General features: G+C 42.4%; 1 protein-coding gene and 1 pseudogene across 1 annotated transcript in view; both read right to left on the bottom strand.

Moving 5' to 3' along the window:
• Lcmt1 (leucine carboxyl methyltransferase 1) overlaps nt 1–18530 on the bottom strand; it is a 47052-nt gene extending 28522 nt beyond the window's left edge. Inside the window, exon 1 of the mRNA XM_046454617.2 lies at nt 18268–18530. Within this exon, the coding sequence (XP_046310573.1) occupies nt 18268–18380 (113 nt within the window). The 5' untranslated portion in view covers nt 18381–18530. The remainder of the gene's footprint in view (nt 1–18267) is intronic.
• LOC124099478 (small ribosomal subunit protein eS24-like) overlaps nt 1–27429 on the bottom strand; it is a 129211-nt pseudogene that overhangs the window by 73090 nt on the left and 28692 nt on the right.

Genomic DNA, 27429 nt, shown 5'->3' with positions numbered 1-27429 from the left:
ACTCACTGGTCAGAGCTGACCAGGTAGCTGCACAAAACCAAACAGTGTGTCCCCAGAGGAAGAACCAAAGATACTGGTGAGCATCACGAATTGCTACCTAAGTATTTCTCCCAATTCTGTATCAAGTACTAGTAATGACACTTCTTTAGAGATCACAGTGGGGAAACCAGGAACAAATAAACCAACTCAGAAAACATGACCAAAGTCTAAGTTCTACACTACCAGGAGCAGTATCTGTACTACAAGGAGTACTAGGAGCTAAAGCCCTGATCATGCTCTGGACACCTTCTGGCAACCATGTCAGCTGGCCTTAGGACAACTGACAAGTCATGACAAGAAGAGCCTGGATCCCAAGGCCACCCTAAATTTCTGCGGAACTGCAGCCTGGTCTGCTGTCAACATATAGTCTGTGTGATACGTGTCTATCGTTTAGGCAATTTAAGAAGGCCTCTTACTTGCAGCCTAAAACATCCTAACTGGTACCCTTAGCATATCTCCATTTCCATGTTCCTACACAACTAGGAAGGAACTTAAGTATGTGTATGTGTGCGTTTGTGTGCGTGTGCACGTGTGGTGTGTGCATGTGTGTGTGTATCTCCCAGGTGGATTCTAAGCTCCTGAAGCTCCTTTTCTTTGTACCACCATCAAGGCTTACTCCTACCTTGCTACAGTAGGTGCCAGATTCTGTGCAAACCTGTCTCCCACAGTCTCTCTCATCTGTTTGCACATCCAGAAACCCATGAGGGAAGCACATGGGTTAACGCAGCGAACTCAATACACAAACGTGCAAAACACTCACTGACAGGTAGGATTCGGTGATCCAAACTTCCCAAAGGTAATCAGTACACTTGCAAAGTTTTATAACAGTAAACTTTCTCAGTTATCTAAAATAATTTGCTTTTGGAACAGTAAATTGTGACCCATTGACATGAAATTAGTGTGCAATCCTATTTGTTTGTTTGTTTGTTTTTCAGTAGGAAGGAAAGTAAAATAGAAAATATCTCAAGGGAGAGAAATGAATTACAGTAGATGAGGTAGAGAGAGAAGATGGGAGGGGAGGGGAGGTGGGATAGTAGAGGATAGGAAAGATAGCAGAATACAACAGTCATTAGTATGGCAATATGTAAAAACGTGGATGTGTAACCGATGTGATTCTGCAATCTGTATATGGGGTAAAAATGGGAGTTCATAACCCACTTGAATCAAATGTATGAAATATGATATGTCAAGAGCTTTGTAATGTTTAACAACCAATAAAAATGTTAAAAAAAAATAGAAAATATCAGCATGCACTAGTAAGGGTTAAGGCTGTTGGAGGTTTTGTCTCAGGCTTGAGCTGAAGATCTAGGTGCAAGGGAAAACATGCTTTCCCACTGTTCAACGCTGATTTCAAAGGGTCTTCCAGTGCCATCTAGTGGGGAAAGCCCTATCTGCAGTTGAGGTTCTGTCCAACCCTAAATTGACACAGTGCTCATCTGTGCCTTCTGCTGAGAGGAGACAGGAAAGAGGAATTTAGAAAGTGTCTGCCGATGGGGCGCAGTGGTGCACCTCTGAATCCCAGAGGCCAAGGCAGGAGGATAGCAAGTTCGAGGCCAGCCTGAACTTTTATTTTTTAATTTTTTTTAAATTTAGTTTTTAGTTTTATGTGGACACAATACCTTTGTTTTATTTTTATGTGGTGCTAAGAATCAAACCCAGTGCCGCATGCATGCTAGGCGAGCGCTCTACCACTTGAGCCACATCCCCAGCCCCCTGAACTTTTTGAGACCCTGTCTCAAAACAAAAAATAAAAAGATCTAGGGGTGTAGCTCAGTGGAAAAGCGTCTCTGGGCTCAATCCCCAGTACTCCCCCCACCCAAAGAAAACAATACTGATGATCCAAGAAAATGCAAAATGAAAGCAAAAACAGCAATATTTCCTTTAACAAACTGGCAACAAAACCATTTTCTAATAGACCTTGGCTTTGTAGGAGGAGGGGGAAGAGGGCGCTCGAGCGCTGCGGCTGGAAACAAGAGCTACACAACAGTGTGCGAGGCGCTGCAGCAACAGGCAGAACAGCCGGACACACGGGCCAGACCTAACCAGTCCACTTCAGGGCTCACCCTAAGCGAACACAGCAATGGCACAGGAGCTTTCTCCAGGAACACTGAACAGGAGGGTATGAACATCCCGGGAACAAATCAGACTAAAACTTATATGCAGAGGATGTTCCTAATAGTTAGAAAAATGTATCTGTATCGTATAGTCATCTCTATGACTGTATGTAAGCTGTCTGCACGCGCACACACACACACGTTGCCCACAGAGAGCACCGAGTCACCCAGCGCTGCCAACAGTGTGTCCTCACACCATCGGGACACTGTGGTCCATTTCCACTGTGCTCCTCGGCTCAAAATAAAAACCCAAACAACTTCCCTTGCTTCCATATATCCTGACTTCCTGTTTTAAAACTCTGATTAAAATAATCAAAACTGTCAGATTTGGAAAGACCTTCAACATTTTCTAGTCTTGATTCAACCAGCCACTGCTCTCAATTTCCAGTCACCTACCACTGGCTCGGTAAGTCTTTTCACTCCCCAGGCATTTGCCTATCACCCAGGGCTGACTGGCTCCGAGCATTTTCTCCTAGGGAGACACTAATAAATTCTTACCTATTGAAATGTAAAATGTCTGGCTGGTCCCACCTAAAATCATTTCACATTCCTTTGTGAGAACGCCAACCCAGTCCAACCACGCATTCACTCCAGAAGCATTTACAGGCGGCATCTCTTTGCATAAGTGTCAACTGCAACAATGGGTCCTTCAGCAGAGAGGTGTGAGACCCCTCCCAGCAGGCTGGGGAAGGGAAGAGGCCCTCCCTGCTGTCCCCGCCAGGAGGAAGGCTGGCACCTCACCGAGGGCTTAGGACAAGCCAGGCATTATTCCAAATGCTTGACAAACAAGAACACAGATCACCCTTGGAAAAGCCTAGGAGGAAGGCTGCTTTGCAAACAAAGTCAGGCAGCTCCTCAAGCTGCAGAACTTCCAAGCAGTAGTGGGATTCTACTACCTCTCAAACCTACTTACCCTCCTGGATTTAGATCTCCCCTATCCTCACTTCTTGTTTCCCTCCTAACACTCTGTTTGCTTAAAGAGTGAGTGAGTGTGTGTGTGTGTGTGTGTGTGTGTGTATGCCTATCTGTGTGTACAGGTATGTATTTGTGAATACAAAAATCAACTGACTGTTCTCAGCATTAAGATTTCAAGACTAGGGTTTTGACAGCATACTGCTGTGCTCTTTTAAAATGTTGTACTATCTCCAACTTGAATTTTATTGTTACTCTTTCAGTTCTTTTGGTCACATCTTTAGTTTCTATTTCCTGATGGTTTTATTCTTGGTCTATAAATGGAAAGCAGGAAGCAAAATCTTGAGGGCAACAGACTACACCTAAATGGAGATTGCATTTGTTGCCCTCTCTACGAGGTCTGAGTTCATCTGCCAGTCTTTACTTGAACCACCTAAAAAAATTGGCCTTGACACTTAAGAAGACTCACAGGCAACAATTATTCCCCATCTCCCAAAATACTATCTGTTTTGTCTTCTGGTTTCATCTAATATATAATTATTTTATATGAATTAATGTGATCTAAAATTGACTGTCCCTTCTCACATTTATGTGGAAGCTAAAAAAGTGATATCAGAGAAGTAGAATGAAAAATACTATTTACCATACGCAGGAAGAGTGTGGGGTAGAATGGATAGAGAGGATGGTTAACAAGTACAGGGGTGCAGGTAAATAGAAGCAATAACTTCTAATATTCTACAGATAATAGGATGACTACTGTTGACCACAACTAATTTCGCTAGCAGAGAGGATTTTGAATGCTTCTAATGCAAAGAAATGGTAAATATATGATATGCCAACTACCCTGATCAGATCATTACACATTTTAGCATGTATTGAAATGTCACACTATAGTGTAAGTATGCACAACTATTATGTGTCAATTAAAAATAAAATCTACTCGCTCTGCTATTGGGCAAAGTATAAATGAAAAAGGGATCAAAATTCACAACACGATGAAATAAACACGGGAATCCAGTTAGAGAGTTCCCTGGGTCAATGTCCCATTTCTAACTTTATAAAACAACAACCAATATGTAATATAATAACAAGATGTTCTGGATCTAAATAATGCTAAACTACTTTGGGGAAAAAAGGATTTAAGAACATATATCATAGTGCTGGGGATGTGGCTCAAGCGGTAGCGCGCTCGTGCAGCCCAGGTTCGATCCTCAGCACCACATCAAACAAAGATGTTGTGTCCGCCGGAAACTAAAAAATAAATAAATTTAAAAAAAGAACATATATCATGAACAAGGTTTGCCTATTCATTTTCTTAAAATATCTACTTTTCCTTTATAGTTAGTGCTTTTGGCATTCTGTCTATGAAACATTTGGTCTTCCAACGTTGCAAATATTTTCTCCTTTTCATAGGAAGCTCTGTGATTCTAGCTTTGATGTACAAGTTTATAATCCACCCATGATTCATACATATGGAATGAGTAGGGGTCAACACTTTTTTTCCCATTTGAAGATCCAGATGATCCAGAATTACCAGGTCAAGAGACTCTCCTTTTCCCAATGAACTGACTTACTTGAGGCTAAAATCAATACTGACAGTACATATGTAGGTTATTTCTGAATTATCCGTTCCATTTTATTCATCAATTCATCCATCTTTATGCCAGGGCCACACTATTTTTTTTACTACAGTGTTACAGCAAATCTTAAAACTTAATAATGTCAAAACTGAGCAGTATAAGTTCTCCACCTCTGTTATTTTGAAATTGTTTTGTTTTGTTTTTGCAGAGGGAGGGAAGGTAGAGGGCAATGATATAGATCCTCTATTCTATATACATTTGTTAATTTCTTCAAAAAACATGGATAGTATTTTGATTGGGATCTCACTGTATATACTAAATTGAAAATAAAAACCTTAAGGTTTTTATATCACATCTTCTAATGTCTGAGCAAAATGTATCTCCCATTTAAGTCCTTAATGTCTCAGTAATATTTTATAGTTTTCTGTGTAAAGGTGTTCCCTGTCTTTCATTAAATTTACTCCCAGTTTTTTATGCTACTGTAAATTATATTTTTAAATTTTACCTTCCTATACGCGTATGTATAATACACCCACATCTGTTAAACAATTCCTATCTAGAATACATAATAAATTAACAAAAGACTTGAACAGATAGTACATAAAAGATATCAAAACGGCCAATGTGAAAAATGAGTCACCATGGAAATGTCATTTTGAGCCATAATTCGATGCTATCTGGCACCTCTAGGCAATACCCATGTTAACAAGATAAAGAGCAACTGGAGTTTTGAGACATTGCTGGTGGAAGTGTAAACTGATAAGCCGCTTTGGAAATTAGTTTGGCAGTTAAGTATCAACCACCCTATGATTAAGCAATTCTACTCCTAGCAAGGAGAATCCAGGAGAAATGAAAAGTCTTATATAAGAATGTTCACAGCCCATTTACAATGGCCACGCTGGACACGGTGTGAATGTCCATCAGCAGGTAAATGCTCAGGAAGAAAAAAAAAAAATCACACACCAGGAAAAAGACAAATCATTTTACACTGACAAAGATTCTCTCCTGGACCCAACTCTAGCCAGGCTCCTCTGAGCCTTCTTCCTGACAGGCCTCAGCCTTGGCCTACAAAGATCTGAGCAAACACTAACATAATTTCTAACAGCCCATCACCCCTTCAAGTTCCTGCCTGAGGAAACTCAAGGCTGCCAAAAGAACTGGCCATTTCATTCAATACCTAAGACAGGGCTCTGGCCTCAGCCTCCATGGGAAGCAGGAGCCTAACTTCCAAAAGCACCAGTTAGCAAAGCCAGCTGGGTATCCATGAACCAACCAGCCTTCCTGCTCTTTGTAATTTTTCACCTCCTGAACCTACTGAGCCCCTGCTCACCTCCCTGCTTCATCATTCCCCCTAAAACAACTAGTCACCTCTACTCAAACTCAAGTTCAGTTACTTCAGTTCATGCTGGCTTAAACTGAACTCTAAGAGTTAGTACTGATTAAAATCTCCCAATAGCACTTTATTACCTGGCTTTGTTTTTCTTTGACAACATACGTGACATGGATAAGCTTCAAGTAACCTGTTGAGTGAAAAAAAAAACAACCCACAAAACAATATGTCCTATACAAGTCCATATATATGATGTTCAAGAATAAGCAAATCTACTCTAACAGTAGCCAAAATCAGAAAATGGTTGGTAGGAGACTTACTAGAAGGAGATATGAGAGAATATTCTGGAGTTTCAGAAACATGTTTTGTTTTGGGTAGTGGTACAAAGATGCATATAATTATATCACTCATCAAAACAAACCACAAAGGGCTGGGGATGTGGCTCAAGCGGTAGCGCGCTCGCCTGGCATGCGTGCGGCCCGGGTTCGATCCACAGCACCACATACAAACAAAGACGTTGTGTCCGCCAAGAACTAAAAAATAAATATTAAAATTCTCTCTCTCTCTCCTCTCTCTTCTCTCTCTCTTTATTAAAAAAAAAAAAAAAAAAAACCACGAAGATTTAGCATTTTATTATATGTAAATTATCTCCCTCTATTCCCCTATCCCCCACTCCACGCCCCCCACCTTTTCTTTCTCTTGTCGCTTTCAAAAGTACCTGGGGAGGCTGTGGCTGTGGCTCAGTGGTAGCACATTCACCTGGCATGTGTGAGGCACTGGGTTCAAGTGTCAGCACCACATTAAAAAAAAAAGTACCTGAGGGAGGAGGTGAGGAGGAGGATGAAGCCAACCTTCCAAGTTCCCCTTCTGTCATAGTATGCCTTGTGATATGATAAGAAAATACCTGAGATTGAATAGTTTATAAACAACAGAAATTTATTTCCCTGTAGATCTAGAGGCTGGGGCATTCAAGACCAAGGTTTGGTCTCTGGTATGGGCCTTCTTGCTGCATCCACACGAGGAAGGAAGGGGAAGAGGGCACAAACCCACGCTGGCCAGCCCTTGTTACAGTGTCATTAATCCACTCACAGAGCAGAGGCCTCACGACCTGAACACCTGCCACAAGGCCCCACTAGCAACACTGCTGTAGCAGAAATTAAGTTTCCAACTCATGAATTGGGGGTCACCTTCGACCACAGCACGTTCTAACCTCTACCACCTGCTTCCTTCTTACTAAGATTCTGTTTGCGGTGTCAGTCTGCCCTGTCAGAATTCTTCCCTCCCTGGATCTTAGGCCTGGCCAATAGGAAGTCTACAGACTAGGGATCCCTGAAAAGAACTCGCTTTCTTGATAACAAGGAACGGGCTCAAAACACACGACTTTTGCTAGCATCCCTTTTGTTTCCTCTGCCTTCCTGAAGAACAGTTGTTCAAATGAACTAGGAAAATTCTGACTTCCCTACTACAAACCTATCCTTACCCTGAAAAACAAGCTAAGGAAGCTCTGACTCAATGTATAAACAAAAACAATGTCAACTGCAAATCAAGGAGACACACACATTACTGTATTACCACACATGTAAGAATGTAGTACATAATACAAGTGATGTCTCAAATCAACATACAAAGATAGACAATAATGACTAGGGACAAAATGACTACAGCTTACAACAGAAACTGTTATGATGATTAGAAACATCTTTCTAAAGATGTTTAGAAATAACTCTCAACCCCAAAGGGAAAGATTTGTCAGATGTGACATAACTTTTCTGTGTTCATACATGAATACATCACAGTGAATCTCCACATCATGTACAACGGGGAGAATGGGATCCTAATTAGAGTAAGTATAATATGTCAAAATACACTCTACTGTCATGTATATCTAAAAAAAAAAAAATGTAGCCAGGCACAGTAGCGCATGTCTATAATCCCAGTGGCTCAGTAGGCTGAGACAAGAGGATTGTGAGTCCAAAGCCAGCCTCAGCAATGGTGAGGCACTAAGCAACTCAGCAAGACCCTGTCTCTAAATAAAATACAAAATAATTGGGTTGGGGACATGGCTCAGTGGTCAAATGCCCCTGAGTTCAATCCCCAATACCAAAAAAAAAAAGAAAAAGAAAGAGAAATGTGCAACTTCAAAAGCTGCATGGATAAATAAAAGGAACTTAAAAAAAAAAAAAATATATATATATATATATATATATATATATTTACTTTATTTATTTTTATTGGTACTAAGGATCGAACCCAGGGCCTCACACTTGCTAGGCAAGTGTTCTATCGCTGGGAGCCACAATCCCAGCCCCTAAAAGGAACTTTTGAATCCAAAAAATATATACAGAATAAATAAATAAAGCATATATATGCATTGATTTCAAAATAGATCAGGCTTTTATGCTTGGTTCTTATCATCTCAAGATCCAAATTCTCACGGGCTGGGGATGTGGCTCAAGTGGTAGCATGCTCGCCTAGCATGTGTGAGGCACTGGGTTCGATTCTCAGCACCACATAAAAATAAAATAAAGATACTGTGTCCACCTAAAACTAAAAAATAAATATTAAAAAAAATCCAAATTCTCAAAATTGTTAAAATATATTAAATCAAAAGGAAAGAAATTCCTTAACTGTTAAACACTAATTTACATTTTATAACATGACATCATAGTTTACTTTTTTTGTCAAAGAAAGAATTATCCTCAACAGATGCCATTACCGTACATAAAATCTGACCTCAGAGGACTACTGGAAATGGATCTTCATGATTAATTGTGCATGATTATTGCATATTTAGATTCATGCTTTCTATTCCAATATTTGGAATCAGTTACATTGGCTATATTGACTAATATTTAATCACACAAATGGAAATGCTTGTTTATTTTAAGTTGGAGTGTATGGTAGGAGTGATTTTGGAGTCAATAGTCAATAAATACAGTGCTAGTTCATGTCTACAGTTCAGTAGCACATTATGTATAAAGAGTTCCCAGTGTAATTCTATAAGTGATTAGAAATCTTACTAAATTGTCCTATTTGAATTTGGTCTAAAATATAACTTCATAAAAAAAAAAGGGGGGGGCTGGGGTTGTGGCTCAGTGGTAGAGCCCTTGCCTCGCCATGTGCGAGGCTCGCCTCACATGTGCAAGACCCTGGGTGCGATCCTCAGCACCATATAAAAATAAATAAAAGTTACTGTGTACAACTACAACATATATATATATATATACATATATCAAAAAAAAAAAAAAGACTGTCAGACTTTCTGGGGGAGGAGTTTGTGGTACAGGGGATTGAACTCAGGTCTCCTGCATGCTAGGCAAGTGCTCTACCACTGAGCTACATGCTTAGCCCTTCTTTTTTATTTTTGTTTTCTTGAGACAGGATCTCATGAAGTTGCTCAGGCTGGCCCCAAACTTAAAATCCTCCTGCCTCAGTTTCCCTAATAGCTGGGATTACAGGTGTGTGCATCATGCCAGGCAAGATTGTCAGATTTCACAACATAAAGCTTTACTACTTCTGTTACTATAAAACCCACTGAACGGGCTGGGGATGTGGCTCAAGCGGTAGCGCGCTCGCCTGGCATGCGTGCGGCCCGGGCTCGATCTTCAGCATCACATACAAACAAAGATGTTGTGTCCGCCAAATACTAAAAAATAAATATTAAAATTCTCTCTCTCTCTACCTCTCTCTCTCTCTCTTTAAAAAAAAAAAAAAAAAAAAAAAACCCTGAACAAGTTAAACTGAAAGACATGTAGCAGCTTTCCAGAAAATACTGCAACAAATACAGAGTCCAATCCTTGATAGAGAAAGTTCTTACAAACCAATAATAAACACACAAGATGAAGCTCAATGGTTTTAAAAAAAAAAAAAAAAAGTGCTTGCACAGCATGCATAAGACCCTGGGTTCAATCTCCAGAATTGCCAAAAAACAAAACAAAACAAACAAGAAAAAGCCAAACAACCCAATAAGAAGTGATATGGAGATATGTAGATAGGGATCACACAAAAATCTGCCAATTTCAAATTTAAAAACTATTATTTTCCACTTGCCAGTTGATGAAACAATTTAGAAACTGACAATATTCAATATTTGCATCTCATTCAACATGAATGGGAAAAGAAACTAATACAACCTCTTCCCGGGACAATTTTACAGAAATTTCATCCCACAAATCTTTCCTAGGAATACTCAAACACATGTGGGAAGATGCTGACCACAGCATGATCTGAGTAGCAAAAACAGAACCATCTCAGTAGGACAACAGAAGAATGGTTAAAGCACCACCACACCCAGAACACCGTGCAGCCATTAAAAAAGAATGAGGCAAGCCCAGGTGAAATGACACGTGCCAAATGCCCACAGTAGAGCACTAAAGGGGGCAGGGAGGTACTCACCACTGCCATTACAAAAAATAAGCTTTTAAGAGGAAAAAAATTATGGGATATTGATATTCTAGATCCAAGATCATTATCTTTGACAGATATTTTCCAAAACTGAATTTGTTCCTTTAAAAAAAATGAAAAAGGAAAGAAAGAAAGAAGTCCTCCATAATTTATTTTACTTTACACATGGACAAGTTTTGCAGCTCATTTATCTTCAACAGAATGTTCTACTTCTAAAGTAGCAAATCTTCTCTGGGAATGGAAAATAGTACCTACCTTGAAAACATTTCAGATCAAATCTCTACCTTGCTCCCTGGGGCTCAGTTAAAGATGCAGTGTGCTGGAAAGGCCTGGGGCCAGAGCCCTCCGGAAAAATCTGGCTTTGCCTGCAGGTGACCCTGGGACCTGCTTCCAGGTCAGGAGGAAAGGAGGGCATTTTTCAGTTTGGTAGAGAAACCAAATTAAGGGCTGTAAGTTTCACAATGAAATTTCAGCCCTACAGGCCCTGATCTGGTTTCTTAAAAAATATAGACTAAGGGCTGAGGATGTGGCTCAAGCGGTAGTGCGCTCGCCTGGCATGCATGCGACCTGGGTTCGATCCTCAGCACCACATACAAACAAAGATGTTATTTCTGCCGAAAACTAAAAAATAAATAAATATTTTTAAAAAAGAATTAAAAAAATATATATATATAGACTAGGGCTGGGTTTGTAGTTCAGTGGGAGAGCACCTACCTAGCATGTGTGAGGCACTGGGTTCAATTCTCAGCACCACATATAAATAAAGATACACTGACAACAACAACAAAAATAATTTAAAAAAATATATAGACTGCTCAAAACCAGTAAAAGAGAAAAAAAGAATTTTAAGACCTCATCAGGAAATGTAATCTTGAACATGTGCATTCAGCTTCTAACATGACAAATACTCACTGTGTGTCTTCAATGTCGATAGCACACAGGCAGGCATGGTCCCTGCTCTGTGTCAAGTTTGGGGTAGACAAACATTAAGTAATGAACTTCTGCGCTGTTGACTACAAAGGAGACTCAGGGGATGCTAGGCGTAGATCTGTGGTGTCAGAGCACCTCTTTGACAGAGCCACATCTGAGCTACTCAAGCACCCTGGAGCCATCCTGGACTCCTCAGTCCCACCCCACATCCATCTGTCAGCATATTATATCAGCTCCATCTTCCAAATGCATCCAGAGCCTGATGCTTTTCAGCACCTCCTCCACTACCATTCTGCACCAAGCACAGCATCTGTCACTTCGGATGCTCCCTGCACTAGTAGATTTAATCTCCCTGCCACCATCCTCGCTTGCTACAGTCTGTTCCCAGCAGAGAAACTGCACTGATCCTGCTAAAACTCAAGTCAGATCTTTTCACTCTTGGGTTCCAAATCCTCCATGACTCTGGTCTCAGGGTAAAAACTGGATTCTTACTAGAGCCTGGCATGGTGGCGCAGGACTATAATGTCAGCAACATAGGAAGCTGAGGCAGGAGGATTACAAGTTCAAGTCAGCCTCAGCAACTCATCAATGCCCTAAGCCATTTAGCAAGACCCTGTCTCAAAATTTTAAAAAAGGCTGGAGATGTATCTCAGTGGTAAAGTGTCCCTAAGTTTAATCCCCATTATTAAAAAAAAAAAAAAAGAAAGCCTACTAGGTATGGCCTGCAACCTCTCCACCAACACCCCTCACCTTCTCACTCTGGCTTTGCTTTTCCTGGAACAGGTAGGGCCAGCTCTGGCCTCAGGGCCTTCCACTCTCTAGTCTCTGCCTGGGAAACTGTATTTACCTTCCCTGGTTACCGCCTCTCAAATCACAACTCCTTCCAACAAGAATGCACCTACCACCAACTGGCATGCTGGTATTTGGCTTATTTGTTTCCTAGCTGTTTCCCCCACTGGGATCAATGGTCCATAAGAGCTCATTTGGTTTGTTCACTTCTGTATCCACGGTTTCAAGAAGAGCACCTCCATAAATTAAGCAGGCACGCAATAAAAGAATGTTGAATGAATGCATGCATTATTCGGTGAACTGACGTGGAGCCAGTTAGTCAAAGGAAGGTGGGAGGAAGCATCTGAAGCAGAGGGAACGACATGCTGATGGCCCTGAGGAAGGACGGCACAGGGAGGGTAGAGTGGTATGAAGCAGTGCTGGGAACACAGGGCAGAGCAGGCAGTGCTCCTGAAGTCTGGGGAAGGACTTTGGTCTTTTTCAAACTGCAACAGGAGCCATTAAGCTAGGAAGCGACATAATCAAGTGGACCTTTTCCAAACCTGTGGCTCCACTGTGAGATACGGATTGGGATAATTTAAGAGTGATGGGGGTGGCGCGCAGGAGGCCGACCAGGGCCTTGGCTGGGCCACAGCTGACTTCACCTTGGGTTGAGACGCCAGAAGCAGAGGTGGAAGGAAGGAAGCAAATCCCAGCAATACTCAGGAGGGAACCAGCATGATACTGACCACATAAGGGGAAAGCGAAAGGGTACTGCCAAGATGATGCCACCTGTCTTACACATGAACTAGATGAAGAATGGCACCCATCGCTAAGTTGAAGGTGGTGGGTGGCAGGGAGACAGATGTGTGAAGGTGATCATGGGCACTGGAAATAGGGGACTTGAGATCATTCTGAGACAGTCAAGTAGAGAGTTACAGGTGGCTGTCAAATGTCCAGACGAGGGTGACCAAATCATGAAAAAGGTGCAGTGGGTCATGCAACAGAGTGCAAGTTTGTACCCTGTGACTGAGGGGGAATCCAAAGACTGAAGTAAGTGACAAGATCCATGATTCTGAAAACTACCCTGGCAGCAGGAAGAACAATAAGGATGAATACAGGAAGGGCTAAGGCGGCGAGGAGAGCCTACGCAAGAACTAGGGCTATGGGAAGGGGCAAAACACCCCTTTGTCATGGTCCGGCCTGTCTCCCGCATAGATGTTGGGGATTTAGCTAAAATATATGCCCCGATCATGTCAGTACCCCAGTGAACATCCTGAGATAACGCACACTCCTTGGGACCTTCCGCGATTCGTTCCCTGATGACCTCTACAGATGCTCTCCTGCTGCCCCCCCCACCCCGTCAAGTTCCCCTTCACTCTGCTCTGCTTCACCTCAAGGGCTCTGATCAGCCATCTTCCTCTGCCTGGAATACCCCCCGTGCATCTTTTCAAGATCCACCTTTTCTCTGTGAAAGGAGAAAAGCAGCCCTGACGCCCGGAGCCAGCCTGCCACTGTGAGCCAGGCCTCAATCTGTGGGTGGCTGGCCTGGCACGAGATCGAGGCCGTGGTGTTCTCCTATTGGACACAAACAATCTCTGAGAACACCAGCACACTGGCACTCTGCAACAGAGATGAAGGACAAAAACAGGGCACTTCAAAATTTTGTCTAAGCATAGATAAAAACAAGGTCACTGTGCCACCCACAAAATACCAAACATCCCTCTGGCCCAGCTGGCAAATGACTGGCTTCTTTATGAGTAACAGCTTCGGTCTTACTCAGCCAAACGGCCTTCTAAAAAGACTAGTGGGCTACAGGATCACAGAGTTGTCCCCTCTTCCTATGAGCACTCAATCCAGAGCTAATTTTTGCTTCCCCAATCACCCAGCCAAACCCAAATCCTAAAAGCTCTTTTCAACACCCTCTTATTGATATGACCTACAGCCCCCCTAGTCTGTGTTCTCCCTAGTTGCAAATGGGTGATATGCCAACGTCGTCTAGCTATAGGTGTGTCTCTGGAGGACGTGACACCTGTCACAGTAGGAGAGGATGGTGAAGGTTCTTAGAGGGAAGTTAGTGCTCCACCCTGAGGTGTCCATTCTCTGTTGGGCAACCGGGGATCAAGGTAAATCATAAGTCTGAGGAAAGTAGAAAATGCTGGAATCAAGTATTCCGAAGAATTATGGGCCAGGACTCCAACCTTTAATGAATTAGGGTAGCGGCCAGGAGAGAGCAGACAATGCGCAGGGGTCCAGTTAGGTTTGATGGATCCCAAGAAATGGGGTGGGGAACCAACAACAGGGAAAATGCTATCTCCAACACCCTGATTCTGCAACACGCTAGGATGGAGCGCACAGATGGACCACTTGAGAGGACTTCAAGAAAAGGACATCCTTAGGGCTGTGTGAAGGTTAAGGCAACAGGAGACAGAGTGGCTAAGGAGGGGCCGAGGAAGTAGAGGGCTGTTGATTATGGAGTAGCAGCTTCAGAGGACAAACTGCTCATTTTGCAGGAACACTGAGTCACAGGTACACAAAGAATAGGAAGCTGACCTGGGCCAGAGCATGACAGGCAGAGTGAGGAAAGGAGGGGTGGGTATCTGCGTCTGTTGCTATAATAAATACCTGTGACTGGGTACTTTATAAGACAAAGAAGTTCATCCAGGTCACAATTCTGGTGGCTGGAAATTGACACAGCAAGCTGCCAACCTGGCAAAGGCCCCCTGCCTGAGTCAGAATATGAACGAGGAGCAGACGGGTGGGAAAAGGTGTTATGGTTTTGATATGAGGTGTCCCCTAAAAGCCCCTGTGTTTCTGCAGGAATATTCACAGATGGAACAACTGGATTGTGAGAGCTGTTACCTAATCAGTAACATGCTAGTTTGCATGGACTGGGTGGTAACTATAGGCAGATAAAAGGAGTGGCTAGAGGAGGTGGGTCATGGGGTATGCGTGCTGAAGAGTGCATCTCCTGGCCTACCCAAACCCCTTCCCTCCACAGGGGCCCTTCAGCCTTGATGCTCTGCCTTAGCTTGGGCCCAGAGCAATGGACTCAGCAATGGACTGAACCGCTGAAATCTTGAGCCCCCCAAAAAACTTTTCCTCCTCTAAGTTGTTCTGCTCAGTATTCTGGTCACAGTGATGCAAAGCTCATTAAAACAGAGGGTATGTATAAAAGAAAGCAAGGGAAGGTACGCTTTTCCTTTATCATAATCGCTCTCACCATGATCAATCAAGTTCCATAAGAGCGAAAACTCCTTATCTTAAGAAATGCCTTAATCCGGCCATTTTCTGCCCTGAAAATGAGACATACCAGGTGTTTGACCAATGGGACTTTATGGCTCTAGGTCAAGGTTACAGGCCACAGTTAAAAGAACAACCAGACTCACAGCTACTACATATTCAGCAACTTCAACCAAATAATACCAGACTAGGGCTGGGGATGTGGCTCAAGTGGTAGCGCGCTCGCCTGGCATGTGTGCGGCCTGGGTTCGGTCCTCAGCACCACATACAAACAAAGATGTTGTGTCTGCCGAAAACTAAAATGTAAATTAAATATTAAAAAAAAATTTTTCTCTCTCTCTAAAATAATAATAATAATAATAATACCAGACTAAAGGGAAATCAAAACTACTAATAATCTAGGTATGGTGGTGCACACCTGTAATATTAACAACTTGGGAAGCTGTGGCAGGAAGATCGCAAGTTCAAGGCCAGCCTAAGCAACTTAGTGAGACCCTAAGCAACTTAGAGAGACCCTGTCCCAAAATAACAACAAAAAAAAAGGCTGGGGATGTGGCTTAGTGCTAAAGCACCCCTGGGTTCAATCTCTGGTACCAAGGAAAAAACATTACTAATAATTGAGGGCTTCACTTTGTGCCAAATCATGTACTAACAACTTTGCATTAATTATCACATTTGGATCATCACACATAAAAGACACATTACCCGTATTGTCCCCATTTTAAAGATGAGAAGACTGAGGCACAACGAGGAGAATAATTTGTCCATAATTTATGCAAGAAATCCTAATATCATAAATTTTGCCAAAATTTAAGGGCTTACTATGTTATAGTACAGATGTCGATTACAGAACCATAGAAACTGAAAGACATTGAGTCCTGCAATATAATTAGAAAATTAATTTTAAAATTCTCAAAAACTTTCACGGCATGTTTTTTCAGAAAGGGAAAACTCAGGGGATAACAAAACAAAACACTGATGAAATGCATCCAGATGGCAAAAACATGAAGTCTTCATAACTAGAACATATTCCAGAAGATTCTGATTCATGGGTCTAAAGTAGGCCAACATCTGTTGTTGTTTGTTTTGTTTTGTTACCGAGGCTTAAACCCAGGGGCGCTTAACCACTGAGCCACATTCCCAGCCCTTTTTATTTTGAGTCAGGGTCTCACTAAATTGCTGAGGGCCTCACTAAATTGCTGAGACTGGCTTTCAACTTGTGATCCTCTTGCCTCAGCCTTCTGAGCCGCTGGGATTACAGGTGTGTGCCACCATGCCAGACTCATTATTTGTTTTAAGAAAGCAAGTTTACAAAAAAAAAAAAAATACCAAAAATATTAAATTAGTATGACCCTAAGAACTGCTGAAAAGAATTTTCTCTCTGAAACTTTTGATGGAACTAAAGAGTCTCTTAGAAAATGACACTCAAGGGGTTGGAGTTGTGGCTCAGGGGTAGAGCGCTCGCCTCGCATGTGCAAGACCCTGGATTCCATCCTCAGCACCACATAAAAAAATAAGTAAGTGAAATAATGGTGTTGTGTCCAACTACAACTAACAAATAAATATTTAAAAGAAGAGAAAATGACACTCAATATGAGAAAAATACATTACTGATTCAACAGTGTTATAAATATGATCAAAGATACCTGAAAGCTAGGAGAAATAAAGGCAAATGTAATCTCTTTAAATTTATAAATCTCATCAGGAACTGCGTCCGAGACTTGACTACATATGGATCTTTTCATTTATTTAATCAACCACCACTAACACCTACTAACTCACTCACTGCTCTGATTGCTAAACTAATACTAAATGTCGTTGGATCCTCAAAACTACCTTCAAGTGAACATTAATACCACACCCATTTTACAGATCAGAAAAATGTGGTGCAGAATGTGTTTGGAACTTGCCCAAAGTTCACACAACTTGTAAGTGGCAGAGATCAGTTTCACAAGAGTCTGGCTTCAGAGTTCAAGCCCCAAACCACTATACTTATTCTCTAAGAACCTATTAAAAGTACAATCCTTCATCCAAAACTTTGGAATTCCCCACTCTACAATACCACCCTGACCCCAGCCTGCTTCTTCCAGTTCTTTCTGTTGTTCTAACAATCCATACTCCTCTCTTGCTCTGCCTGAACACTCTCCTACACCTTAGCCTTTTCTTCTCAACCTAAACATCACGGTCTAAATTACAAAGTAATGGCACCTTGCACCTCCCACAACACAACACAAAGTTATAATTATAGATTTCACGAGTAACAATTTGTTTTCTGTCTTTCCCAACTAGGCTGTGAGTTCCAGTATGTCCCACACATACTTGCTTGCCATCTATTCACAATGACTGAAACCCCACTCATCAGCCCCAAGAAAGGACCTGGCACGAAGTCCTCTCCCAATAAATAAGCTGAATGAATGAAAAGAAGACCCACAAGCCTCGTGTTCTCTTTCTCTGAGGTCCACCTGCACTGGAAATGCCCCCACACACACACACCTCCTACCACACCACCAATTCTCAAGCCTCTCTGTGCTACTGGCTCTGCAAACAAACATTATGTGGCCCTGGACAGTCACCTCCCCTTCATGGGCATGAGTCTCAAGGGCACAATGGGGATCACGACCACCACCAAATGTAACCTACAAAGGAGGAGAAATCTTCCCACACCCAGCAAGGTTGTAGCTACTGTGTGCAACATGACCGTCCGTCTTCCCAGGGAAAAGGCACAGACCGTGTGCGCTTTGTCCAGCGCCGTCCTCCCATTCCCGGTACCGAGGCTCACACGCGCCGGGAACCCCTGCTCCGTGCGCTTCACAGGTGCTACGGAGGGTCGCTGGAGCTGCGCGCGGTATCCCTCTCCGGGGTCCGGGAGCAGTCCCCGGACACAGGCCCGCCCCACACCCAGGCCCCGACCCCGGGGCCGGCCCCCAGCCCCGCGCCCGCCGGGCACCTCTTGCACAGAGAAGCATCTTCGCAGGTGCCGCGCACGCCCTCGTCGTCCGTGTCGCAGGTGGACGAGGAAGCAGAGGAGATGAAAGGGGGCTCCCTCAGGCTAGCAGCCATGGGCGTGGAGGTTCCGGGGTGCTGTGCCCACCAGGGACATGGAAGCGGGGGTCCACAAGCGGCGCAGCAAGGAGCAAACCACTCCGAGGAGGCAGGATAGAGGGGCCGGGCTCCACCCGCTCAGCTGGCGCGGCTCAGTGACGCCGCCCCCGCCAGCGGCCCCAGCAAACTTCCAGCTGATTGGCTCCTCTGCGGTGACGCTCATTGGGCTGTTTCCCCGCCCTTTCAGACCACGGAGCTGCTCATTGGAGGACTCTCTTGGCTCCGCCCACACGACCCGGAAGTGTGCCTCAAGAGCAGGGAAATTGAAAATGACCTAAGAGTGCCGCAATGCTCCCTGGGAAGGGTAGTCTGAGTTGCTTTGGGAGGACTTCTGGTTCCTGGTTGCTGGTCACAAAATTTTGTAAATATGATGAACTCAGGGCAGAAGAGCTAGGAGGATCTTAAGCACTGGAGCGAAGGGCAGAGAATCCAGCCAGGAAAAATTTTAAAAAAAGGGCTTAGTGTCATTCAACAATTTAACAACTTTTAGGGAGGGCTGACACTCTCTGCCAGGTCCTGTGCGGAGGTCTTTGCACACAGAATCTCCTTTGAAATGTTGTGGAGGAGGTAGTGCATGAAAAACTATGTAACAATGAAAATAAACGGCTAAATGTTAGAACAATAAATTATTTGGTGAAAGAAAGATAAAGTGATAAAGTACAAACCAAGCAAAACTAATGTTGATTACAGAAATTTATGTATGTGATAAAATAATATATAGAAAAGAAAAGCAACAAGGGAAAGTGTCCCAGGAATCAAGGACTGGGGAGTGTGGGACACAAAAATTAGGGAAAGGCACTGGGTTGGAGGGGCGGGGGATTCATAGGCATATCTTCAGTTTCTTAAGTGGGAGTGAGTACACGCCTTTGTTTCATTATTATACATAGTCAAAATGTTCATCACAGATATTTTGTATTGGATTTGTTGTAAAACATTTTGTAAATTAAAGAGAAATATGGGGGCTGGATGTGGCTCAGTGGTTGAGCGCTGGCCTAGCATGCATGAGGCACTGGGTTCGATCCTCAGTACCACATAAATGTAAAATAAAGATATTGTGTCCACCTAAAACTTAAGATAAACATTTAAAAAAAAAGAGAAAAAAAAGAAAAAGAAAACAAGAAATGTGTTCGTATATTCCTTTGTATCTGCTTTGTGTTGGGAGTAGGGAAGAGATATATTCAAATTTTTAAAACTTTGAATCATAACCTATTTAAGCAAAACAAAAAAAAGCAAAGTAGTTCTGGGGGGTGTAGTGGTAGAACACTTGCCTAGCATTCAGAAGGTTCTGGGTTACAGCCCAGGGTTGGGGTAGGGGTATATATCAGGTGCCAGTGCCATTGCCTATAGTCCCAGCTGCTTGGGATGCTGAGGCAGAAGAATTGCTTGAGCTCAGGAGTTCAAAACCAACCTCAGTGATATAATGATACCCTTCATCTAAAGAAAAAAATAAAACAACGCAAACAGCAAATACTCACTTAGCATTCTAGAAAGGATAGGGGGAACAGCTGAGGTTAAGTTTTGCCGGGGAGGGTGGTGAGGGGAGGGCATTTTTCTCAGCCTGGTCCTCTACAAAGGGTGGTTCTCTACAAAGCACTGAGCAGGTATAGTGTCCCAGCTTGGCAGTATACATGTTCCATGGGTGTTAGTGGATAATAAGTGCCAACAGCAAGTAGTATAAGGTACTGATCACGGTGTCTAGATTTGGTTAGTAAGGTCTGCCTGTTTCAATGACCTCTCAATCACAGTTTGCCTTTAGCTTCAAAGGGACACAGTTCAGACTTGACCTAGCTACCCACAGTGTACCTAAACAATTCTGCTTCTGTATACAATATTTGCAGGCAAGGTCCTAACCATCTCTGCCTTTCTCCAGGAGTACAGGTTTATTACCTTTATGAAATCCTCCTTTGAGCATATTTTTTGAGGGACACAGTTATTAAGGACATATATGTCCAACATCTTTTAGGTCTTTTTGGATTCTGGAGGTAATATTATTAATCGTATTATTACTTACAAATTTAACTTAAACACACTTATGCTGTTACTTGCAAATTAGCAATGTGCCCAGCTTGGGCAGGGTTCCGCCAACAAGAGGCTCTAGAATTTGTCCAAATTCAAATCAACAAGCACTCTTGTTACTGCCTTCAGAGACTCCTGCAGTGAAGAGAATGTGGTGACCTCTGCTCATACTTCCTGGAGTCTCTGGCTGGCCTAAGATGATCATAAGATGCCCATGGACTTCTGATGCAAAAACTGCCATTTTTGCACCTGCGTTTCAGCCATTAGAATGGTGATTACTGGCCACAGTCTAGGCTCTTCTGGAAATAGAGGTTTTTCACAGATCCTGAGCCTGTGGCCCTCCATACCCAGCTGCCGTTATTCCTTGAGTCACAGAGGCAGCACCACACAAGTTGCACATGGTGCCAAGACCTCCTTGCTACAGATGGAGCCAAATCTTGGCGCTCTGGCATATTCTGCCTTCAAGTGGGGGTGGTCTTTCCTGTCTCCAGATGACAAGGTACTGGAGAGGTCACCCCAGACTCTTTAGTGACCTGGGGATCAACTTAGCAAACATCAGTGAAAGGCTTCAGTTTGTATTTCAGTAGAGGTGCTTGTCCTGAGACTACAGGGAAAAATCGAAGACCGCATTAGCAGAAGATGGAAACTTGGAGAACATTTTAAAAAATGGTCAGAAATAAGAAGTCATAAAGAGACTGAGAAAGAGGGTCTAAAGTTAGAAATCTAGAGAGGCGGGGGAGAGGGGGAGAGAGAGCAAGCAAAGACAAATAATTTAATAACAGGGTCTCACTAAGTTGCTAAGACTGATATGGAACTTGCGATCCTCCTGCCTCGGCCTCCCAAGTCGCTGAGATTACATGTGTGTACCACTGTGCCCAGCATACATATTTATTTCTAAAGGATCTGAAAGAAAACAAATGAAAATAAAACCACTAGAGTAGTTTCCCTAGCAATGGAAAGGGGAATGGGACTTATTCATGAAAGGAACTTGCTTTTTAATTTTATGTAACTTGTACTTTAGAACTCTTCACCACTTTTTCATATATAGGGAGGTTGCACTCACATATTTCGTACTTTTTTTTTTTTGTAGTGGGGATTGAACTCAGGGGCACTCAACCACTGAGCTACATCCCCACTCCCATTTTGTATTTTTTTTTTTAGACACAGTGTCTCACTGAGTTGCTCAGTGCCTTGCCATTCTGAGGCTGGCTTAGCACTTGAGATCCTCCTTCCTCAGCCTCCCAGGCCACAGGGATTACAGGTGTGCTGCCATCATGCCTGGCATATTTTTACTTTTTTAATGCTAATCCAAGTTAATGTTTTACTTACCCAAGTTAAACACCTGCCCCTCATTAAAACTGAAAGCATTCAGACAATACTTAAGTACCCTTTGACCATAGTCTCTCATGTCACCCACACCCTTCCTCCCAAGGAACAGCCATTGGCTAAGTTTGGTGAATACTATCACAGCCCTTTAAAAACACTTTTTTTTAAAAAAGCACTTATTTTTCGGGGGCTGAGGTCTTGGCTCAGTGGTAGAGTGCTCATCTAGCATGCATGAGGCACTGGGTTCGATCCTCAGCACCACATAAAAATAAAATAAAGATATTGTGTCCACCTAAAACTAAAAAATAAATATTAAAAAAGCATTTATTTTTGGCACTGGAGATTGAACTCAGGAGTTCTTTACCACTGAGCCACATCCCCAGCCCTTTTTATTTTTTATTTAGAAACAGGCCTTTTTATTTTTCATTTTGAGCGGCTACATTGCTGAGGCTGTCCTCAAACTTGCCATCCTCCTGTCTCAGCCTCCTGAGTTATTGGGATCATAGGCAGGTGCCACTACACCTGAGTGTAAATTTATTTATTTATTTATTTTTTTTTTTTAAGAATATTTCAATATTTATTTTCCAGTTTTCGGCGGATACAACATCTTTGTTTGTATGTGGTGCTGAGGATCGAACCCGGGCCGCATGCATGCCAGGAGAGTGCACTACCGCTTGAGCCACATCCCCAGCCCCCCTGAGTGTAAATTTAAAGAGAGTAAAACTGAAAACAAATATGTGAGTTTTTTTTTTCTTCTTCTTCAAAAGGTCACTTTGTAATGTAGTACACACATGGTGGCTTGGTTTTTAAACATCTCTAACTTGAGAATCTTCTATTTCTTGTAAAGTCCTTTCGGTACAATTCCAGCACTCTTGTCAGGTGACATCAGCAAAGTGAAGATGTCCAGCCCCACCAATGTCAAGTCCAGCTGGGCTGGTGAGAGACACTACAACTACGGAGCCCAACTCACATCTGCTCATTTGGGTGTGGCTCCTGGAGTCTTTTTCAAACTTCCTGGTACCTTCCTAGCTTGTTTGTTCTCTCCTGCTGCATCTAGAAGCTTCTTACAAGGAGAAAGACTTGCTGGTGGTGTAGGTGAATGAGATCCTATGTGTATAAATTTAACCAAAATTTCTGAAGAGCAACTATTAAGCACAAAGTGCTGGTTGGGTTTTGGAGGTGTGTTGGGGACACTCACAGGTCCTCCTGGAACAACTGCTCCCTCCCCTACCTTTCCATACCCAGCATGCCTCCCTTTAGTTGTGAGGCTTCCTCTGCTTCATGTGGTGCTTGAAGATATCCAAAGAAGGGCTTTCTCCTTAGGACTTTGTCCGCTTTTCCTTCCAAGTCATAGGTGAAGTTCATCCAGCATCCAGCCCGCACTTCCTGTCAGACCTCAGTTTGTTTTTGAAGCATTCACTTTGTCCCCAGATCTCTTTCCGTCAGGTTTCCTTTTGGATTTTCTACCTCTTCTTCCCATTCAGACAAGGTAGAGCCAGCTTATGACTCGTCTTGGCCCTTGGAGACAGAAAACTGTAACGCCATCCTATCGCCCAGTTTTTTCCCCAGAAGGGTTTTACATGCAAGCCAGCTTCCTAGCATCCGTTTTCCAACTCAGTAGCATAGAAAACTACCTTGTCCTCCATGATTGTGATTTTTGTCTGTTGGTTAAGCAGCCAGGGGTGCTTTACCACTGAGCCACATCCACAGATCTTTTTATTTTTTAATTATTATTATTATTGTTGTTGTTATTATTTTATTTGTAGTTGGCCACCATACCTTTATTTCAGTTATTTATTTGTTTGTATGCGATGCTGAGGATCGAACCCGGGCCACATGCATGCCAGGTGAGCCCACTACCGCTTGAGCCACATCCCCAGCCCACCTTCAGTAACTTTTGGAAAACATCCAGTTTCTCTTTTAGCTGCTTAATCCCTAAATCCATATGTTCGTGTCCTTTTCTCTCTAACTCTGAGGTGACAGCATTTGAATCAGAAGTCTCTGGTTATCCTCCCAGAGGGACTAATAATGGTTGTCTCTTTTTCCTGTAGTGATTTTTTTGAGTTCTTTAATCTTTTGTTGGAGCAAGAATCTGGAAGTTTCAGTCAATATATGAGACTCACTTGTCTCAACAGATTCCACAGACAGTGGAGAATGTGATGATTTCGTGGAAAGTGAAATATCAAGCTGTCCTAAGAAAGTGTCCTTGGCATTGCAGAGGTACTCTATACTGTGTCAATTCCTGTTCCAACCTTTTAAGTTTGGTTTCATTTCCTTCATGTTTTTGGAATCCGGTCAGTATAATTCATCTGTATTTTTGAATTAGGATCAATGTTAGTTAAAATCTGTACCTGAACCTGTTGAAGTTCTTGAATTTGGACTGTCTCATGGTCGCACTACCTGTTGTTTCCACTATCTCATTTTTTTTAAGTATTTATTTTTTAGCTATAGGTGAACGCAATATCTTTATTTTACATTTACGTGGTGCTGAGGATCGAACCCAGTGCCTCACGCATGCTAGGCGAGTGCTCCACTTCTGAGCCACATCCCCAGCCTCGGACTCTTCCATTTTTTTAACTAGCTGTTTTAATCGATCTCTAGAAGCTCCTCAAACTGATTCCTATTAATACCCCAAACCTCACTACTAGTGTTGGATGTTTGTGAAATTTTCAGTAAACTCTGACATTTCTGATTCAACACATTGATTCCTATCTGTGTCATTCAATTCTCGCAGAGGAGACAGGATCAATTCTGCACTGTCCTCTAAACATATCCTGACCACTACTTGCGAGTCTATCAGTCATTTATTTTCATCCTGCAGTTTGATGAGGGCTGATTCACTGGCACCCACAGTATTCATCACACTTGCTGATACTCTCTTTTTAGGTACTTATTTTCCCTAGCTTTCTCATTCCAAACAGCTAACATTTGTTTTCATTCCAGAGCACACATTTGCAGCAGCCGCAGAAGGTGAACAGTGTCCCCCGTGTGAGTAGATGAAGCTAATCTGGTGTGGAGACCCTGCATCTCTAAATCTTTCCACTGGCAGATCTGAGTTAGTTTACCATGTTCATCTGTGGACAGCTGATGAGCCTGTTCAGCCAAAAGCTTATGTATATATTTTTTCCATTTACATGTTGAATGTCCAACTTGAACAATTGAATTCTTGTTCTTTTCTTCCTTTTACTAATCTTTTAGTTTCAGCTTGAGATAAACCATGCTTTTCACTTCCTTTTTCTACAATCCAGCTACCAAACTTTTTTTCTGCTTGAAAAACACCAGGGTCTGTTTGAATCTCTTGTCTTTTTCCTTGCAGCTGGGTCTGGATCTGTCCTATTGCAAATTCTTCCTTTTCTCATCTTTCCCTGAAATGAGCTGGGTTTGTGCAATCATTATTTGCTCATGCTGGTATTTAAAATTCTTCAGTCTTTTTTTTTCTTGTAAAGAGTGTAGTGGGTGCCTCTTATCTGCTTTTGATCTTCAATGATCTTTTATGGATGTTTGATTTCCTTCTGCAGATTATGACCTTTCCTTACATTCATTTGAGAAACCCCAGCTTCTGGTTCTTGGGTAGTGTGATTTTAGGGTCAGTCAGAGCTACCGCCCCCCATTCTGTTGTTCCCTGAATTGTTCCAGTTTTTCTTTCAGGTGATTATTTTTCTTTCATGGATACAAGACTTGTGTCTTTTTCATCTGTGTTTAAAAAAAATCTCATTTTTTTCTTTTTCCTTTTTTTTGTTTTTTTGGTACTAGGCATTGAACTCAGGGGCACTCGACCACTGAGCCACATCCCCGGCCCAATTTCGTACTTTATTTAGAGACAGAGTCTCACTGAGTTGCTTAGCAAGCCACGCTGTTGCTCAAGCTGGCTTTGAACTTGCCATCCTCCTGCTTTAGCCTCCCAAGCCACTTAGATGATCTGTGATGATAGGCAAGTGCCACCACGCCTGGCTCATTTTTTCTGAAGTCCTGAATCAATTTATCAAATTCCTCTGGAACCGCTGAGTTTCCCTGGTTTTATTCAATTATTTCCTCTTATATTACAGTTTCACTTTGCTTCATCACATAAGACTAAGATTCACATTCAATTCAATTTACATTCATCCTTCTTCCACTTGGATGGATGGATCTCTGTCATTTTCTAAGAAGATCATTATTTTAGCCTCTAAGTCTGTTCTTCAATTTTTTGGTAGACTTTACTTTTTTCAGTTTTTAGGAATTGAGCAGTTTTTTCCCCCCATCTCTTAAATTTTATTTTATTTTTTAGATACTAGGAATTGAACCCAGGGGTACTTAATTACCAAGCCACATCGGCAGCCCTTTTTATGTTTTATTTTGAGATAGCATCTTTCTAATTGCTTAGGGCCTCACTGAATTGCTGAAACTGGCTTTGAACTTGCAATCCTTTTTTCCTCAGCCTCCAGAGCCACTGGGATTATAGGCATGTGCCACCACGCCGGTCTTCATCTCTTGAATTTTACAGATGTCAGTGACTCCAATTCTTGAGCCCCCTGCTGTTACATGTTTTCTAATGTTTTTCTTCATGGTTGCTTAGGTAATCTTGAATCCTGTAGCTGATTATGATTAATCTCTGTTTCTGTAATTCTGACATTTCAAATTGTCAGCAATTTCCTGACTTCTGTTCAGGTTCCTTCACGGTATTGTTGTAGGGACAAACGAGGCAAGGCACCTAAGACAGCAGGAGACAGTTTTATTTGGCTGCAGCCAGGTTCAGAGGGCACAGCTTTTGCTGTAATCAATCAATCTCCTGAACCCCGAGTTCAGCGAGTTTCAGAGTTTTATACCCATCATGTAAGGGGAGGGGCTCAGAAGTTCACAGTCTGCAGAAGTTCACATAAAAGCAGCTTTTTCTTTCACTGTTCTGGGCAAGTTAACTCTTCAAGGACAACACCTGAGAAGGGGAGAGCTTCTTCTCCCCTTTCTTTCTTCCCCCTGCCAGCTGTTACCATGGAGCCCAGTTGTAACTTATCTTAAAAATGTAGACATCTCTGTGAAGCCCAGCTCAAGGCCAGAAGCCTTGTTTGCACATTTCTTCAAAGTACTATACTGGATATGTTTGTGAAAAACCAGTAAGGGGGTGTCCAGCACCTGGAGTGCTGGTATCTTCTCGGCCAGTGGCCAAGAAAACAGGGTGACATGAAAATAGGAAATTTATCTACATTGGACTCTTTCTCAGAGACTCTTTTGCTGACAGTACTAAAATCAGCCATGGTGAAGAGGACTATTCTGTGGAGAATGGGGGTGCCACTTCAGTATTTTGCAGTTGGTAGAGTTCATGTATGCCTGCTAGTTGTTCCTTCTACAATGTAAGCAATAAATCTCCAATGCTTAACCTTAGACTCAAATCTTTTTTTGGGGTGGGGGTATCAGTGACTGAACCCAGGGCTCCTTAAACACTGAGACATATCTCGAACCCTTTTTATGTTTTATTTTGAAGTAAGGTCTTGCTAAGTTGCTTAGGGCCTTGCTAAATTGCTGAGGCTGGCCTTGAACTTCTGATCCTCCTGCCTCAGCCTCCTAAATTGCGGATTATAGGCATGTACCCCATTCCCCAGCTCACATTCAACTCTCTCTCTTTTTTTAATATTTATTTTTTAGTTGTAGTTGGACACAATATCTTTATTTTATTTATTTATTTTTTAAT

Source organism: Marmota monax, unplaced genomic scaffold, assembly GCF_021218885.2.
Source record: "Marmota monax isolate L192 unplaced genomic scaffold, Marmota_monax_Labrador192_F-V1.1 WCK01_AAM20220418_F8-fsc00086, whole genome shotgun sequence".
NCBI lineage: Eukaryota > Metazoa > Chordata > Mammalia > Rodentia > Sciuridae > Marmota > Marmota monax.
This window is presented reverse-complemented; position numbering and strand designations above follow the sequence as displayed.